The following is a 16,881-nucleotide window of genomic DNA, read 5'->3' on the forward strand; positions in this document are numbered from 1 at the left end:
GGTAGATCTTTAAAAGAACTTGACACCCTGTTGGTCTTCTGCACCAAAGACTTGAGCCTTCCCTTTCTTCACTAGGGTTTGGAGGCTTTTCCGAAGCACTTCCATGTCCATTCCATAGAATTCCTGCTTCTCTACGGTCTCCCCTTGGACCAGTTCATAGAGCGTAAGAACGGTGCCTTTCTGGCCAGTCTCATCGACCCAGGCGGCAATCAGGTTCGCCCATTCCTCCGGCTTGCGCCACCAAATCCATGCCGACGCCCTCTCGGATCCGAGCCATTCGGCCCGTTCATCACCCTCCTTGCTCACCATGTAGTCAATGACTGCTTTGGCATCTTTGAGGCTCAGGCGCTTCTTCAGTGTGGCGTTGTAAAACAGCGGCGTGTCCAGAGTTTCAATAAGTGTGAGTTGGAAGATGCGATGGTGTTTGCAATATCTCTGTATGAAGATTGACCATTTCCTAAGCTGAGCTTCCCGGGTCAACGTGGTTGGTTGAGGACTGAAGAAAGGTGGGAAATTATAGCTCTTGGGAAATACAAAGTCGGAGGTGTTCTCCTGTTTCTGTCCGGCTGGATTCATAGCCGTCGAAACACGCCTCCGAGCGCCGTGGGACGGTTACCGCAACATATTTTGGAGAATGTGAAGATCGGAGAGAGTCACCAATGCTAGATTGGTGGACGTCGAACGGTGTTTAAGCCCTCATGGTGATGGATGTCGTGCAGACAGAGTACTAAGGGAGTTATCGGTCCGGAAGAACTATTCACCGACGCGGTCTTGGCCGGGCTCGTCGCGCCTCTCGTTTCGCCCAAATGGAACGCTCCGCGTACTAATTAGTAGTACATTGAAAAGAACTGCATACTTGATTCCACGTCCCTACCCATTATCATACGCGCAGTTGTATGGATACATGAGCGTCAGAGTCTTGCGGCGCGTCATTCCGTGAGCCTCAAGGCCTCAGGTCTCTGGTGCACCCTCATCGGCGCGGCAAACACACCGTCGCCTCCCCCCGCGGCCCCTTCCATCATGCCTCGAAAACGCACCCGCGGCGAGATGGAGGCTTCAGAGACGGAGGAGAAAAAGCAAGAGCCTTCACTACTCTCAAGAATACGGAACATGTGGGAATTTGCCTCCGTGATGCAGTATATCTTCACCTTTGGGAAAGCTGTCAAGATTGATGAGGACTTTGACATCGAGGTACGCCATGCTCGCTTTCAGACCGCGCGTGCTTCTCAGGATGTAGCCTCGGCGGAGTGAATTTAAAGCGCGGAATGGCTAACTTGCGTCTTGAAGGATTTTGAGAACGAATGCCTAAAGCCAGGCTACTCTGAAAAACTTGAAGAAATCGGCCTCACGCTTCTGAAATGGATCTCATCCCATCGAGGACTCAAGTCAGTCACCCGACCCTGCTGTGCGGATTCCCCAATTGACTTGAATATAGCTATGACATCTGGGACGAGTACACTCGACGACAATACCTCGCTAAAGCACCACAACTCAACCCCTACGGAGACGAAGAAGATCCTAAGCGCTTTCGCAACTTCGACATCTTCACCAAAATACGAGTCCTCCACCAATTGACGGTATGGACGTTTTGGAACCCGGACCGCATGCGGGAGAAGATGCCTGAACATCCGCGGGAGACAGATCAAACCGAATGGGTATGTTTTTGTTGTGCAGCAGAAGCTCTTGAACTAACGTGATCCGAACAGCGCATTGAGGAGTTTGGCTACGATAGACATGATCGACAATACTACCTTCTCGATGATAACCGATTCTACCGGCGCACTGATCCTCCACTGCCGCCTGCCCCAAAAGCCAAACTCAAGGCAAATTCAAAGAAGGCCATTGCGGCCAGACGAAGAGAAAGCAAGCGCAGAAAACTCGAGTCTGAGACACCCGAAGTTGAAGATGAGCAGCAGGGAAGCACCAATGAAACTGAAGTCGTTGACAAGAAGCTGGAAAGCTGGGAGATCGACACACTCGGTGGTTATAAGTGGGAATGCGTCGCCATTACTCTTTCTGACTACCATGAATTGTGCGAGAGTCTCAAGAAGACAAAAGACCCAAATGAAAAGGCTCTACGAGAACGGCTCACGGAGGAGGTCATCCCGGTCATTGAAGCTGCTGAAGAGAAACAACGCCGAAAGATCGAGAGACGAGAACGAGAACTTATGCTGATGGAGAAGATGGTCGGCGCCAAGCGATCAAGCCGTCTTGCGGACAAACATGACAGAGAACGACGAGAGGCCGAAGAAGTCGAGGCCGAACGTAAGAGACTGGCCGATTTGGCTGCTGCGCAGCGCGAACAAGAGAGACAAGAGAAGATGGAGAGAGAAAGACAATATCGAATGATGACACGAGAACAACGAATCAAGGACCGAGAATACAGACGGATTCTGAAAGAAGAGGAGCTTGCAAGAGATGCCCTCGAACAGCAACGTATCGAGGAAGGTCAGATTCGGGGTTCTGGGAGACATCTCAAAGAGCGGATCGAAAGGAACAAGAAGGAACTTGAGGACCTCGATGCCGAAGAAGACTGGACCTTTGATTGTTCTGGCTGCGGCATGCACGGCAAGAACTTTGTAAGTGCGCCTTCTTTTTACCTCCTGTTGCCACGACTGACCATATATAGGATGATGGATCTCATAGCGTCGCTTGTGAGAGATGCGGTGTCTGGCAACACAGCAAATGCTTGGGAATCTCCAAATCCGCGGCCGAGAAAGACGACTTTCATTTCGTCTGCGATGATTGCAAGCGCAAGGAAGAGGATGCAAAGAAACCGAAGATCTCTCTCAAATTCAAGGTTGGAACATCGTCGTCGCCATTTCAACCAAGTCCTCCACAAACAACTGCTCAAGCACCTGCCAGGTTGCAACTCGCCGGTGTTGAGATCCCCAGCCACAATGTCGTGCATCCACCAAGTCGGGGGTCTATGGCAAATGGCTATCAGTCCCAGTCATCGCCGCCTAGTCAGTCAGCACCTTCTCCGTCGCGTGCACCACATGTCCATAACGACGGCACCCAGAAATACGCATATTCGCGACCCGCTCATGGCGCTCCTCAACATGCACAACCCAATGCAGCTAGCAATGGGACGTCTCTACCAAACTCTCACCCACGGCCAATTGATTTCCATCAAGGACACCTTGCTGATCCTCTTCGTGGAAATCAGACTTCACAGCAGCCTTATCCGATTCCCTTGAGCAATGGTCCAGCGAGGAGTCCGCCTCTGCAAGCTGCATCCGGTCATTCCCCCTACTCAAACGGGACTCCGTATCAATACCAACACTATCTCCCTGGTCAGAGACCACTGTCAGCCGAACAAAACACTCCTCGTCAACCATCACAAACCGTCGCGAATGGACAGCCCACAACTGGCAGCGGCCGTCTCCCATCTCCAGTGATTAACCGCCCAACCATGTCTCCTACACAAGGCAATATGGATGTTGGCCCTGTTGCGGGCATCGGTCAGAGGTCACCAGCTCGGGATCAACACGCCGTGAATGGCACCGTGCCCTCCATTAATGGATATCCACAACAAGCTCCCAATGGTGTACTATCCCAACCGCAGGGTACACCTCGTCCCCCGAGTCAAGCTCAACCAGCACAGACTCCCAAAACACAACCATTCTCAGGTCTTTCGCCGAAGAAGCAGCAAACTCCCGTCCCACTTAGTCGTCCATCAGTGATACCACAGAAACCAAATAACATGTCCCCACCCCTGACAAACATTTCCCAGTATACAACTTCTACTGGGTCTGGTCCAGCGGAGAGGAGAACAGTTAGCGGCACACCAATCCTTCCTCCTGTGGAGGATCTGAGACCAAGTCCTGAGCAGCTGAGAAACATGAGCAGCACTGAACCGGTGCCGACGCCTAGTAAGCAATCTCAACCATCCCCTCAACCTGTCGCAGGAATGGAAGGGGAGAGATCTATCCAAGGTCCAGCGACGTCGGGTCCTGCCAATACCGGTACTTCTGCTCATGAGATATCTTTTGCTGGGGCAAACGAGAGCAAGAGCGGATGATTGATGCAATGAGGAGATAAGTGATATTGGCGAACAGGGTATTGGTATCTCACGACGATCAATGATGCCGACCTTTGTCCTTGTCTGGGCCTGTCAATAGATTCTCTGGGTAGTTGACGATTGACATTACATGGTTGGGAGTAGGCTCGGCGCAGAATGAGACTGGAGGAACGACTTGACCGCGGTCGGGTCAACGCCTTGGACGGACTGGCCTACATTGATCAGGGATAGCGGTCCAACAATGAGATGCAACTTCAATTCCTGTATACTAACTTGCCTTATCTTGTCTTACTCGGTACAGTAGCGTAATATGTGATCGCCTGTTGGAATGGTGCCGCGATCGAAATCGAAATGGAAATAGGGACAAAATAGCATAGGTATCTTTGGTCGTCATTAAAGCCGCCGGCCGCCACGCACAATGCCAACCTCGATGGGCAAGACTAAATTTACATCTCACAGCGGATCCTCCAGCACTTGGAGCAGGAGGAGAGCGTTGGGCTGGAAACTATACTGAGAGAACAGTGGCATAGTTTGGGTATAGGGCGCGTGTGCCTTGGTATCATTGTCTCGGTGATATTGGTAGGGAGGGCGCTTAATCAGGTCAGTGTGTCTCGACGTAGGGTGTGAGTGCATGGAGCCAAAGATGAGCAGCGTCCAGGTTCGCCTCTGTGGAGGATGGCATGATATCCCCCCCAGATCCTTTGCCTTCTCGTACTATCCGTCGCTCCCGCTTTTCATCCTGGCTCTTATCCTGGCACGGCTTGGGGGCCACGCATAGGACTGCGTAAGGACAGAGAGGGACAGGGATTGAGAATGTCTGACTCGTCCGCCCGCAGAGGAAACAGTGGACGGTCGGGTATTTCTGCGCAAGCTTATCTTGGGATAGAGTTCGTCGCGAGCGGACCTCATACTACCAGGTGATATGGCTGGATTGTCAGCCTGCTGTGTCCTAGCCGAAGATCAGTTTCAACCTGAGAGCCCATTCGAGCGAACGTGTGGGCAAAGGGAGCCATATTCTTATCTGATGCATATCGAGGGCTCCTTAGGCTCCAGGATCACCCATGTATGGCTCGGTGGAGGCAGATTTCTGGTGCATGGCCAGGGGGTGGTGATAGTCGAACTGAAATTGAGACTCGGCGGTTCGCGGTCACAAATATCTTGAGCCCGCAGTAATGCAAGATATCACTCAGTCCCGAGTACGAGGGAAACAAGCATGCAACAGGTACAGCGGACAAGACAAGACCCGGACACAGAACAAAGACGACTGGGAAGCTGATGGATGTGGATAGTTATATAGAATCTATGTACGGAGTAATCAGAGATAGCATTTGTTTACTCTGTACTTTGGCCCTTGCAAGCCCTGCATTTCGGCTTTAGCCCCTCGATGAGCCCATGATCCGATGATCCCATGGTCCGTCCGTCTCCAGACTCCAGATTCCAGACTCCATTCAAAAGTCTTGGGTGTCAGTTTTGTTGTCCGGGGCTAATTGGCTTTCCAGCTTTGCTTCGTCGACGCCATTGATCGCCTCTTGCACGTACACATCTCTGCCTCGCCGGCGCCTGATCCGACCCCATCACGCTCGTTTTCAATCCAGAAACAAACCTGTACCGTGCTCGACTAAAGCCCGCCTCGACCTCTTCAAGCAAAGAATAAAGCCCCCCAATACACAATCCTCTCGCCGTATATGATCCTGCATCTTTGATGTTCTCCCTACACCTGCGCCGAATGCCACCTTGCGATCCAGATCCACTGTCAGCACTCTAGGCACCCCCCGACCCAGTCAGGACACCTCGCCCGGCGTGGCTCACAGGTCCAGAGACGGCCGCCTGTCCCGGAAGTCGCTAGCACTGTCGAGTGCGTGGTTGCCCAGTGGTTTCAAGTCGACTGCGCTTGTCATCCTTCCGTGGCCATGCCACCCTACGCAGCGCAGCAGACACGAAACATCCTCATCATCGGCTCCACCGGTGTAATCGGAACATACATCACACGCGCCATCGTCGATGCAAGAGAGAACTTCGAACGGATATGTGTATTGACCACGGAGAAGACTTTGGTAGAAAAAGTCCAAGATATTGCTGCGCTGGAAGCATGGGGAGTGGAAATATTCACTGCTCGCTTGGAGAGCGAAAGGGCCGTCAAGCGGGCATATGAGGGTATGTCTTTCAATATGCTGTGTTACACACTGCACGTGGAGCTACTGCTGTTGGTACAGAAGAAGCAAGTGACGCGGGAGATGGCTCCCCCTCTACGGTTGAATCCAAAGTTACGATTGCTGACTCGTGGTCCATCGCAACAGGTATAGACACCGTCGTGTCTTGCGTCGGCCGCGCTGGAATTGAGAAGCAGATCAATCTCATTACGTGGGCCGAACAAGCCGGTGTGCGGCGGTTCTTCACCTCGGAATATGGCACCGACATTGAATATTGGCCCGAGTCGGCCCAAGAGCCACCTCATCAGCTGAAATTGAAGGTCCGCGCGCACATGAAGACGATGAAGCGGATAGAGCATACATACCTGGTCACGGGTCCTTACAGTGACCTATATTTCGGGACTATGAAAGCCCGGCCAGAGTTGGGCGAGTTCGACGTCAAGGCGAAGAAGGCAGTGTTACTGGGCGACGGCAATGGGCCGGTCAGTTTTACTGCCATGGCAGAGTATGAGGCTTCCCTCTCGGTGAACCAGGTCTGCGGCGACATTGATGCTAATCTGTGATCTTAGTGTCGGCAAGTTTGTCGTTGCAGCTCTCGTCAACACCAACGCGTCAAGGAATGCCACGTTAATAGTTCACTCATTCACTGCGACGCCTCATGAAATCCTCGCCGAGTACGAAGCGCAGACCGGAACCAAGTGGGAGAAGTCGTATACCTCGGTGGAGCGACTACGAGAGATCGAAAAGGAAGAATATCAGGTCTACTCTGCCCTGGCGACGGTGGTGACGCTAAGGCGGATCTGGACAGAAGGAGGAACCTTGTACAAATACTACGACGAGACAATATTGGGACACATTGAAACCGAGACCCTGGAGAGCCAGGTTGCGGCCAACATCCGGAAACAAGAGGATGGTGAAGGGAATTTCCCCAGCTTGTTGCGGAAGTTGAGCCTGTTCTGATGAGACCCAGAGATTGTGTGTGGACGTGCGGAACGAGGATTTCCTGTATTCTTTTGGTCACGAAAGCATGATTTACGAAAAGAGCATCAGCGAGGGGAGTGTCTGACCCTGACTGCAGCGAGTCTCAGTCGATTGGATTGACCACATGGAGTTTCACGGCCAGTCATAATTCCTGCCGCGGTCAGCTGAGCAAGCATACATCTACACGCATCAGCATCTATATTGACATGTACATTCACATAGCCAGGTTGAGGCATACTACAAGCATACTACAAGCAAGTCTCGGGGCCGATCTGGACCTGTCTGTCCAGGCCTCTACCGCTATCCACCGGTTTCCACAGCATATGATATACGACCCAGCTTACCTGAGGCCTGAAATCAGAGGGATGGGTAATCTCAATCTAGTCCGCAGTTGCGTCGTATCGTCGTTGTAAATGTCATCCTAAGGGCGTATGCGGATTCCCCACCTCGACTCCGTACACTTCAGCTTGTCTTGCTGACTTCTAGGCCATCAACATTCCTCCTCCTCAGATCGCCCTCCTTTCTATGACTTCTCCTTGACCAACAGTTCCTCGGACAGGCTATCGATCTACTTGCCGAGGTACCAGACGCAGGTGATCCGCTAGCGTCGACAGCGACGAGAGCGTCTGACTCACGGGAGGGACAGAAAGGACCGGACCATAAGAAAAGCCGAATCCTACAGCCACGATTGCACAGGACAGTGTACAGTGTACTTTGCTGCTAGAGCGCAGACACGAACCGCAAACACACGGCGCCACGGACTGACCTGTTTTCATGCTCTCACCGGCAAGGGCTGTTAGAGCAACGCTTTCAAGAGGGTATTCACCAGCTAGACAAAGAGCACGACGGATTTTTGTAGGTGCTTCTAAAGAAGAACCAATACACCTTCAGACATCTCAAGCAGAATCTACTGGGAGAGGTGAGCGCCTTGGGGCGTCAGACAATCCAAACACCGCTTTTTGCACATTTCCCTTGGACAAAATGGCCAACGACTCCTTCACGAAGCCACCAATGCTACCGCCGGGCAAGACCAAACACCACATTGTGGTGCTCGAAGCCATCCACTGCGACATGCCATCCTTCGACTTCCCGCACACGATCGACCTTCACCCACGCACTCGACCGGACCAAGTGGCAGAGCGGATCAAGGACGCAACCATCGTGATTGCGTGCGTGGTCCCTGTCACGCCTGGCGACATGGACCAGGCGCCTCATCTGGGAGTTCTAGCTGTCATGGCGGTGGGCATCAGTTGGGTGGACAAGCTCGACTGTGCGCGGCGCGGGGTGACGGTGACGAACTGTATCGCGGGCAACGTCGACGCCGTGACCGAACATTTCCTGGGCCTATACTTCGCGGCGCGCAAGCAGATCGTCAAGGTACACACCTCGGTGACGACGTCCCACGAGTGGCGCGACAAGGGCACGCTGAACAAAGTGTATTGGCCGTCTGGTCCACCCATGGGCTGTAGGCAGGAGACGCTGGGCATCATGGGCTACGGCTCGCTGGGCACTCGCATCGAAGCCCTCGCGCGGGCCGTCGGCTTCGGCGAGGTCTTGATCAGCGAGCGCAAGAACGCTGGCAACTCGGCCCGAGAGGGAAGGGTGTCGTTTGACGAAATCCTGAAAAGAGCCAGCACCATCTGCGTCTGTCTGCCCAAGGAGAACGACACGGTCGATCTGATCGCCGAGAAGGAGTTGCGCGCCATGCGGGCCGATGCCTTGCTCATCAACATGGCTCGCGGGGGTATCGTGAACGAAGCGGCCCTGGCAAAGGCCCTGCGAGAAGGCTGGATCGCCGGTGCCGCCACCGACGTCCTCGAGATCGAGCCGGCCTGGCCAGGCTCGGGCCCGTTAACACCTGATCTGGCCAAGGGGGAGCCGGAGGTGCCACATTTGACCATCTGTAAGTTCCCCCTTGCCTACCTACCCTACTTTACAGTGTATTCTGCCGTCCCATCCAGATTTCGATTTGTGCTAACATGCGTCGTCCTTGTTCGTCTTTGTAGCGCCGCACATCGCTTGGTTTACTCAATCCACCATCCAAAATTACCAGCGCCTCCTGAAGGAAGGGGTTGAAGGCTGGGTCACGGGGACGTTGCAACAAGCCCCTGACAAAGTCCACACCGTGGTCGTCGTGCACGGCGGCAAGATCTGGAGATGATTCGTGCCATTGCCATCGAACCATAGGCATCGATACGGCCGGTACTGTCTGATCCGATCCATCCCTATAGGTATCATAATCCTACTTTGGGTGTTCGAACAGCAAAGACCACCCGCTGCTGCCACTACTACTGCTGCTGCTGTAAGACAATCTGTCAACGGAGTTTGCTGACCCGACCCCGGTGGAACAAGGCATGGGATCACGCACCCCGTTCCGACGTGGCTGGCATGACCCTGCCCCTACACCGTGTGACCGGCCTGGTGTGGACTAGGATCGATCCGGACGTGACCAGAGGCGTGATGAACACCTTCAGCGCTCTGCAAATGCCGCTCTGCTCTTTTGCGCACTAGCGACGTGGTCGATACGGAACCGATGATGACCAGGTCGGCTACGGAGAGAAGCGCCAGGCACTCGAATGCCGTGCATATGCATATGCTGGTATCTATCTATCTGTATGAGGGGCGTGGTATTCAGTTCCGGCCATGGAATCGCATCCCGGTAGAAACAATCCGTTTCCAAGCTCGGAAAATAATCATGATCAAGGCTGGTCGAAGAACATAGATTCAATGGAGCCGGATCGTGAGCGGCCAGCGGCAGTCGAAACTAAACGCGTTGTTCGACCCCAGGCAAAAAGCTTACTCAAGAAGAGTGACAAGTTCAAGCCAGCAATCTATACAAGACGAGTGACAAGTTCCAGCAGCAATCAATTGGCAATACGGTGCGCATAGGGAGGGACAAGGCGAGATCGAGAAAACGAAACCCAGTGGAGGTAGCGGTGGGCAGGTTGATGCAATTCAAGGTCTTCACAGCCATATTCACATTCACGTCCACATGCACATCCACGCCATCTATCTCAAATCAGTTCTAACCGTCCGTCCTCCCGGTGATGATCAAGTTCAACCAGGCCCCTAACCGATACCCTGCTCGGGCAATCTGAACTCTCGCCACATCATAGTGAGCCTGGTAATAAGTACCGCTGAGATCGCCTCCTTCTTCGACAGCGTCCACTCCTGCATGCAGAACGTCACTACACACGTACGCATTTGCCTCACTTGCCCAACCCGTCCCTGTGGACAAAGTATCGTTCAACGACACACCGTTTAACCAGCTGTCAACGTCCCAGCCATAGTCACCGGCCCTGATGGCTGAGGAGAGGTTCTTGGCGAACTCTTGCGCACCGGCACCGTTTGCAAGCTGTTCCACAATCTCCGTGTCCCAGATGTGATGCAAGTTGGTGGCTTCCCCGTCATAAGTGACATTGATCGTGTTCCCGCCAACATCGAGTGCTTCATCGTGGAGAGGCTGATGGATGTCTCCGATGAAGTGAATGATGAATTTCATGGCATCGTTCTTGAGTGCCTGGCCCGAAGTGTTGTCTAGCAGAATCGAGGTGTAGTTGACAATGGCACTGACACTGCATCCAGCCTCGCCACAGTCTCGACTGTAATCCACCGAGCATGAAGACGGTGGACTGTCATTGGCGTCGATGTAATGAAGAGGGGCTGACCAGCGACCACTACTCGTGTACCGATACGAATCCGCCCACGTCGACACATTGGCCATGTAGTCCGAGCGTGTTGAGCCTAGAATGCTTTTGACTGTCGACTCGGTGGTCTCGGAAACATAAGATTGAGCAATCCACGCAACGGTTTCGTGTCCAAGCGTGCCCCATGCGAAGGTGAGCCGGGCGGTGAGAAGCAAAAGGATGACTGCCCTGAAGGGGACTGTCGAATGCATGATGTCTGACTAGTTGCCCATAACACACATTCCACCTCGACCGCCCAGCGAGCAGACGTTTATATGTCACAGCTGCAAAATAGGTGTGGACTCGGATCGTCGGGCTGGTTCTCCAGAGCAGTCCTTTCCTCCGTCCATTTTAAAAGAAACGGCGTCCGTTGCTTTCGATTGAACAGATTCCCTGTCGTCTACAGCATACTTCCGCCAGGGTGAGATGATTGATTGGGGTGGCGTGGCAGGGTGGCGGTGACTAGATTGGACAACGCAGAAAGCGGTCAATTTCCTGCGGTGGTTCTCAACGAGCCAACCACAATACCTGCATGTGCCAAGACAGGTATGGCCAGGGGGTTCAACGGTTCAACAAGGGTCCGTCCAGGCTGTGCCAGACGTTTCTTGTCCTACACAGGAGAGGAACAAGAACAACATGGCGGCGCGCTCACTCGGACTGGCCGCGCTTCGCCAACAGGTTCAGGGCACTTCCAGCAAGAATGAACCCACACTGGTCTTTGCTCAGAGTATGCTTGACAGGGATGCTGAAGCTCTCCCCATTCGCCTTGGTGACTCGGAGCGTAACCTCGCCTCGGCCGCCGTTCTGCAGGACATCCCACAGACCTTCGGTGTCCACTGTATCGCATGCATCGATCCGGTCATAGTCTTCCTTGTTTGCAAAGGTCAATGGCACCACTCCCTGCTTTTTAAGGTTCGTTTCATGAATTCGCGCAAAGCTCTTCGCCAAAATGATCTGCCCTCCAAGATATCTTGGTTGCAGCGCGGCGTGCTCTCTTGCCGACCCTTCGCCGTAATTGTCTTCAGCCACCACCAGCCAATGCTGCCCCTTCTCCTTCCATTTCTTCGCAAGATCTGGAATGGACAGTTTGGAGCCGTCATCATCGTAGGCAACGTTGGTTTCTCCAGTTGCGGCGTTGATGGCACCGATCAACGTATTTTCGGCGATATTTGGGAGATGCCCCTTGTACTTGAGCCACGGACCAGCGGCAGAAATGGTATCAGTGGTGCATTGGCCCTTGACCTTGTACAGAACTTTTAGTCCTTCAAGCTCGCTTGCGGGGAAGGGCTCGAATGGATCTAGAAGCGCCAAACGGTCAGAAGCCGGATCGACGACGACTTCGACAGTAGGATCCGGATCAGCAGATGAAGGGAGAAATGCCGGGTTGCCGACCGCAAAGCCAGAGCCTGGAAGCTGTGCGCCTTTAGGAGCTTGGAACTTGAACTTTCCGCCAGAAGGAAGTGGAATCTCGTCGGTAATCGGATTGAAGGAAGTGGATCCAGCGTATGAAACGGCGGTGACAATCTCAGGCGAGGCCAGGAAACTCATGGTCCGACGATTTCCATCATTTCGGCCAGGGAAGTTGCGATTGTAAGAGCAGATAATGGCGTTGTCTTCGCCCTTCTTTACCTCGTCGGTTCGCTTCCACTGCCCGATACAAGGTCCACAGGCATTGGCGAGCACGATACCACCGGCGTTGGTGAATGTCTCCAGCGTCTTGCTGTCCTCCAGTGTGGCGCGGACCTGCTCACTGCCAGGGGTGATGAAGAAGTCCGCTTTCGGCTTCAATCCAGCAGCTTGTGCTTGCTTGACCAAATCCTCCGCCCGAGTCATGTCCTCATACGAACTGTTTGTACAGCTACCGATCAGTCCAGCCGAGAAAGTGTCTGGCCACTTATTGGTCTGGACCGCATCCTTGAATTTCGACAATGGTGTCGAAAGGTCAGGCGTGAAGGGTCCGTTGATGTGAGGCTCGAGGCTGGACAAGTTGATGGTGATTTCTTGGTCATATTCTACGCCATTGTCGGCCCGCAGGAAGTTGTACTTCTCGGAGCCGTAGGCAACCCCCTTGACAGCGTCAAGGATGGCGTCTCGCCCCGTAGCTTTCAAGTAGGGAATGTGGTTGTCGGAAAATGGGAAGATGGAGGTGGTGGCTCCCACTTCCGCACCCATGTTGCAAATCGTGGCCATTCCAGTGCAGCTGAGGGTGTCAACTCCCGGTCCGTGATACTCAATGAGATAACCAGTTCCACCTCGAACTGTGAGACGGCCCGCCAGATGCAAGATCACGTCCTTCGGCGAAGCCCAGCCAGTGAGCTTGCCCTCCAGGCGAACACCCAGAATCTTGGGAGCTTTCAGTTCCCACGGGGCGTCAACAAGCGCATCGACGGCATCAGCTCCACCGACGCCAATGGCGATAGCTCCTAAGCCCCCAGCATTTGGGGTGTGACTGTCCGTACCCAACATCATCAGACCTGGGGCGGCATAGTTCTCCAACACTGTCTGATGTATGATGCCGGCGCCAGGCGGCCAAAACTCAATTCCGTATCTCTTTGCGGCCGACTCGAGAAAGTCAAAGACTTCCTTATTCCCAGCGATCGAGTTGGGCAGGTCGGTGTCTGCGCCCTTTTCCCCGACGATCATGTGGTCGCAATGGATACTCGCCGGAACCGCGGTGGAGGGAAGGTTGCAGGTCATGAACTGGAGAATGGCCATTTGGGCAGAGGCATCTTGCATGGCCACCCGGTCAGGCTTGAGCTTGAGATTGGCATTGCCACGAATGCTCCTGCCGTTGTCGGTGTTGGCTAATAGTGACTCTTCGGGATTGTCAAGGTGGGCATAGAGGATCTTTTCGGCGAGGGTGAGCTTTCGAGCTCCCAGGATTGTTCTGACGTCCTCGAACTTCTTCAGGATCTTCTGGTAGGGTGGAATGGCCGCCTTCCTCTTCGGGGCGGCCTGGGTTTGAGCGAGAGCAGCATATCTTCGACGAGACACTCTTGGAGCGGGAACGTAGGACCCAAGGTCGAGTGGACATCTTACTCGTGCGGGCGGCGCCCGTTGTAGCAGGACCGACATCTTTTGAGACCCGGAAACCCTGGCACCCTGACTCCCTGCCGGCTATAGGCTATGAAAGGAGGTCGACAAGAGAGAAGTCCTGCCTGCGTTGGTCGGAAGAGCGTCAGTGACTTAGGACTGGCGACTCTGGACCAATTTATTTTTTTCCTCTGCTTGGCCAGCTTGGTCGGGGTAAAACGGGGCTAAGGCCGAGGTTGCGCAAGGCGGCCAGTCAGATCAGATCAGATTACTGCGTACTTCACACGCCGTGCTACCTCTGCGCCTCCTTACTCTGGTGATGTAAGATGCTCTTGTTGCCCTTTGCAGCTTCAAATCGAGGTGTTGAGCAACGGGTACGTGCAACAGGCCAAACGTCTGCGAAACGACAAACGACAAGCGCCAGCCCGTTGTAAACCTCCAGCTTTTCCGCCTCCGCACTCTCGTCGGACCATGACCACGTTACCGCGAGGGCTTCCAGCACAAAAGCCACCCAGTCGCCTGTCCGCATGGACTCTTGTCCTAATAAAAATATAAGACTTTACATACCAGAGACCAAAGCCGAGTCGCCAATGCGCCCGCTCCCGATCCCGAAAATGCTCCCGAAAATGCCATTTGGACATGACCGCCATCAGCTCATGCGTCCTCGTTTTCCTCTTCAGCAGCCGTCCTCAGATCGTAGGCTAGGTCATAACATTCTGCAAGCAGGTCGTTGACGCTACCTTGCCCTTCGGGGATGTCCTTTCCGATTTGGAACTTTCCCTCTACCCGCATGTTGTCGATCGAGTTGAGTTTCATGCTGTACGGATACAATTCACGGGGATTTGACACGCCACCCGCCTTCTTGACTTCAACCAAACATCTCCGCAAGGTCAGAAGCTGATTATAGATGGGAAGAAGAGCCTCCGAAACCGGCTCCGATGCAATTAGAAGCTGATAGATAAAGGCGTAACCTCGTCGGATAAGATAGAGCAAGGTCTAAGCGTTGGTTAGAACGGGCACTCCGGTGATACGGGGTTGTTCTCACTCTTTGAGCATGCAAATCTGCGGGATGTCCCTCCGCGTCGAAGAAGTTACCATCTCGCCTCGAGTCGTCGATGCGGTCTAACTTTCGCTGCCACATAAACAGATCGGTCTCGCGGAGCGACCAAGCTTGTGTCATTGTCAAGCGGTCGAGTTGATTCCGGATCTCGATGAGTTGATCGTAGACATCCCGGAATCGTTCATCAATTTTGCCTTGCCTGTTAAACATGTTAGTCAAATTGAAGCGGTATCACGTGGAAGGTAACACATACTTTTCCTCGACAATTTCAGTGAACCTGAGGCACCTATTAAGTAGAGGCACCACAAGGTCCTGTCCGGAGGAATGGTTGCCCGACTCATCCGGCAATTTACCGTCTTTCATGGTGGACTGGATTTGCAGCAACTGATTGCGCAGTTCGCCCAGATCTTTTTGACTATACTATAGTGGCACTTGTCAGCAGTTGGCCACCACTGTTGTTCAAGATGTGCAAACCTTGCTTCTGGTGTTCAACGCCGCAATTGCCCGCAGAAGCGAAACCAACTTCTCCCATATGGGAGTCATTTCTGGGGACAGTGTCGCAAGGAAGTCTCGCAATTCTTTCAGCATTGCCTTGCAGACCTCCAGGCGATGTTGTATTCTCGTCAACAAGTGATACGAGTATTTGTCTTTTCCAACAGCCAGGGTCGATTCCATTTTTGCAAGTGTGTTCTCGAGGCTGATTAGGTCTTTTTTGCTGTAGAAGGCGGCCTCTTTGAGGTGGTTACAGAGGCGGGTAATGTTTCCGGTCATGGCGTACAGGGCGGGCGCTTCATTGTTGCGCCCAACAGCCATAAAGAACAGGGAGATGAGCTGGAGGCAGTCGTCCAGAACGGTATCGACGCGACTCTGGACCAGATGCTCAGGCCCGCGGATGCCGTTCAGAACCGAGACCTGCTCGATGACCTGCTCATACAGCGGAAGGACATCCGAAGATTTGATGTATGTGCTTTTGTCTTGCTTCAGAAGGAGCAGCTTGTCCCTAATCAAGAGCAGTTGGTCCAAGATTGGTTTCTCTTGGGGCCCTACAGGCGCATTCGTGATAGGAGAGTCAGACATGGCAGGGTTTGACCATGAAAGGTCTGTGAGAGAATCAAGGAGGGGCAGGATGGAGGCTGTTCGAGCTCCTTCAGAGTTCGAATGGTTTTGAGGTGTCTAGCAGTTCTCGTTACAGGATCGCTATCAGGGGGGAGGCGTAGAAGGGTGCCAACCGGCTAGGAGTAGTTGCTTCGTGGTTGGGGGGGGGAGGGCCGGTGTCGGTGTCGTGAGTGGTGGTCCAAGTTGTTGGATTCAGGTCGCCGCAGACAAGTAGTGGCGTGGACAATACCAAGCGGGGGAGTGCGATGGTTATAGAGAGAGGAGCACAGGTGCAGGCGGGCGGTATGATCAATAGTGTCCATGCTCCATGCCCCAGGCTGCCCACCACCACTCGGTGACCGATGACATCTCGTACGACTGACTCTTACGACCGACTACCTATGTACCTTCTATCTGATGAACTGTGCAGAACTGCTATCTTCAGGTTGTTCAGTCACTCAGACATGTCTACCTATATCCACGCACAGGCGGAGTACCTCACTCTTTACTATTACTGTCTGGCTGTAGGTGCCGCGCACCCGCCGCTCAACTTGCATGCAATGGCAGCTTCGACGCTGCCCCTCGCCTTGGCAGATGCGACAGTCTGGCTGCGCTGAGGACCTGAGGAGGCCTCAGGGCCAGACCACTAATCAAACCCCCCGCCATCCCTTCCACTCCGTGGGGGCTCTTGGGCTTAGGGGCTCAGGAACCTTAGCCGGGCACCTAGATCGAAATTGGGCTCCCTAAGGCGCGTCCTTTGTACCACTCTCAGGCCGGCAGTGACCAGCCTTAACCCCCTGATAAGCCTTTTCATCCGAGCTGTTACATACGCTTTCTCCTACAGTTGCACCC

The 16,881-nt window shown here is 53.6% G+C and overlaps 7 protein-coding genes across 7 annotated transcripts; 3 read left to right on the forward strand and 4 right to left on the reverse strand.

Annotated features, from left to right (window-relative positions):
• Positions 1–9: 9 nt before the first annotated feature.
• On the reverse strand, positions 10–576 carry A1O3_05707 (uncharacterized protein; the record flags this gene model as incomplete). The annotated part of the gene is made up of 1 exon (XM_007735827.1): positions 10–576. One exon carries the CDS (start codon positions 574–576, stop codon positions 10–12), a length of 567 nt encoding a protein of 188 aa, XP_007734017.1.
• Positions 577–1,020: 444 nt separating this feature from the next.
• A1O3_05708 (uncharacterized protein) lies at positions 1,021–4,024 on the forward strand (the record flags this gene model as incomplete). Its single annotated transcript, XM_007735828.1, has 5 exons — positions 1,021–1,191; positions 1,288–1,385; positions 1,436–1,655; positions 1,707–2,579; positions 2,630–4,024. The coding sequence occupies 5 exons, from the start codon at positions 1,021–1,023 to the stop codon at positions 4,022–4,024; spliced, it is 2,757 nt and encodes a 918-aa protein (XP_007734018.1).
• A 1,910-nt stretch (positions 4,025–5,934) lies between these two features.
• Positions 5,935–7,134, forward strand: A1O3_05709 (uncharacterized protein; the record flags this gene model as incomplete). Its single annotated transcript, XM_007735829.1, has 3 exons — positions 5,935–6,178; positions 6,322–6,679; positions 6,744–7,134. 3 exons carry the CDS (start codon positions 5,935–5,937, stop codon positions 7,132–7,134), a joined length of 993 nt encoding a protein of 330 aa, XP_007734019.1.
• A 1,002-nt stretch (positions 7,135–8,136) lies between these two features.
• On the forward strand, positions 8,137–9,316 carry A1O3_05710 (uncharacterized protein; the record flags this gene model as incomplete). The annotated part of the gene is made up of 2 exons (XM_007735830.1): positions 8,137–9,058; positions 9,162–9,316. 2 exons carry the CDS (start codon positions 8,137–8,139, stop codon positions 9,314–9,316), a joined length of 1,077 nt encoding a protein of 358 aa, XP_007734020.1.
• An 864-nt stretch (positions 9,317–10,180) lies between these two features.
• Positions 10,181–11,053, reverse strand: A1O3_05711 (uncharacterized protein; the record flags this gene model as incomplete). Its single annotated transcript, XM_007735831.1, has 1 exon — positions 10,181–11,053. The coding sequence occupies one exon, from the start codon at positions 11,051–11,053 to the stop codon at positions 10,181–10,183; it is 873 nt and encodes a 290-aa protein (XP_007734021.1).
• Positions 11,054–11,489: 436 nt separating this feature from the next.
• On the reverse strand, positions 11,490–13,916 carry A1O3_05712 (aconitate hydratase, mitochondrial; the record flags this gene model as incomplete). The annotated part of the gene is made up of 1 exon (XM_007735832.1): positions 11,490–13,916. The coding sequence occupies one exon, from the start codon at positions 13,914–13,916 to the stop codon at positions 11,490–11,492; it is 2,427 nt and encodes an 808-aa protein (XP_007734022.1).
• Positions 13,917–14,528: 612 nt separating this feature from the next.
• Positions 14,529–16,011, reverse strand: A1O3_05713 (uncharacterized protein; the record flags this gene model as incomplete). Its single annotated transcript, XM_007735833.1, has 4 exons — positions 14,529–14,870; positions 14,920–15,133; positions 15,188–15,354; positions 15,409–16,011. 4 exons carry the CDS (start codon positions 16,009–16,011, stop codon positions 14,529–14,531), a joined length of 1,326 nt encoding a protein of 441 aa, XP_007734023.1.
• Between the last annotated feature and the right edge of the window lie 870 nt (positions 16,012–16,881).

The sequence above is a fragment of the Capronia epimyces genome, assembly GCF_000585565.1.
Source record: "Capronia epimyces CBS 606.96 chromosome Unknown aczIQ-supercont1.4, whole genome shotgun sequence".
Taxonomy (NCBI): domain Eukaryota; kingdom Fungi; phylum Ascomycota; class Eurotiomycetes; order Chaetothyriales; family Herpotrichiellaceae; genus Capronia; species Capronia epimyces.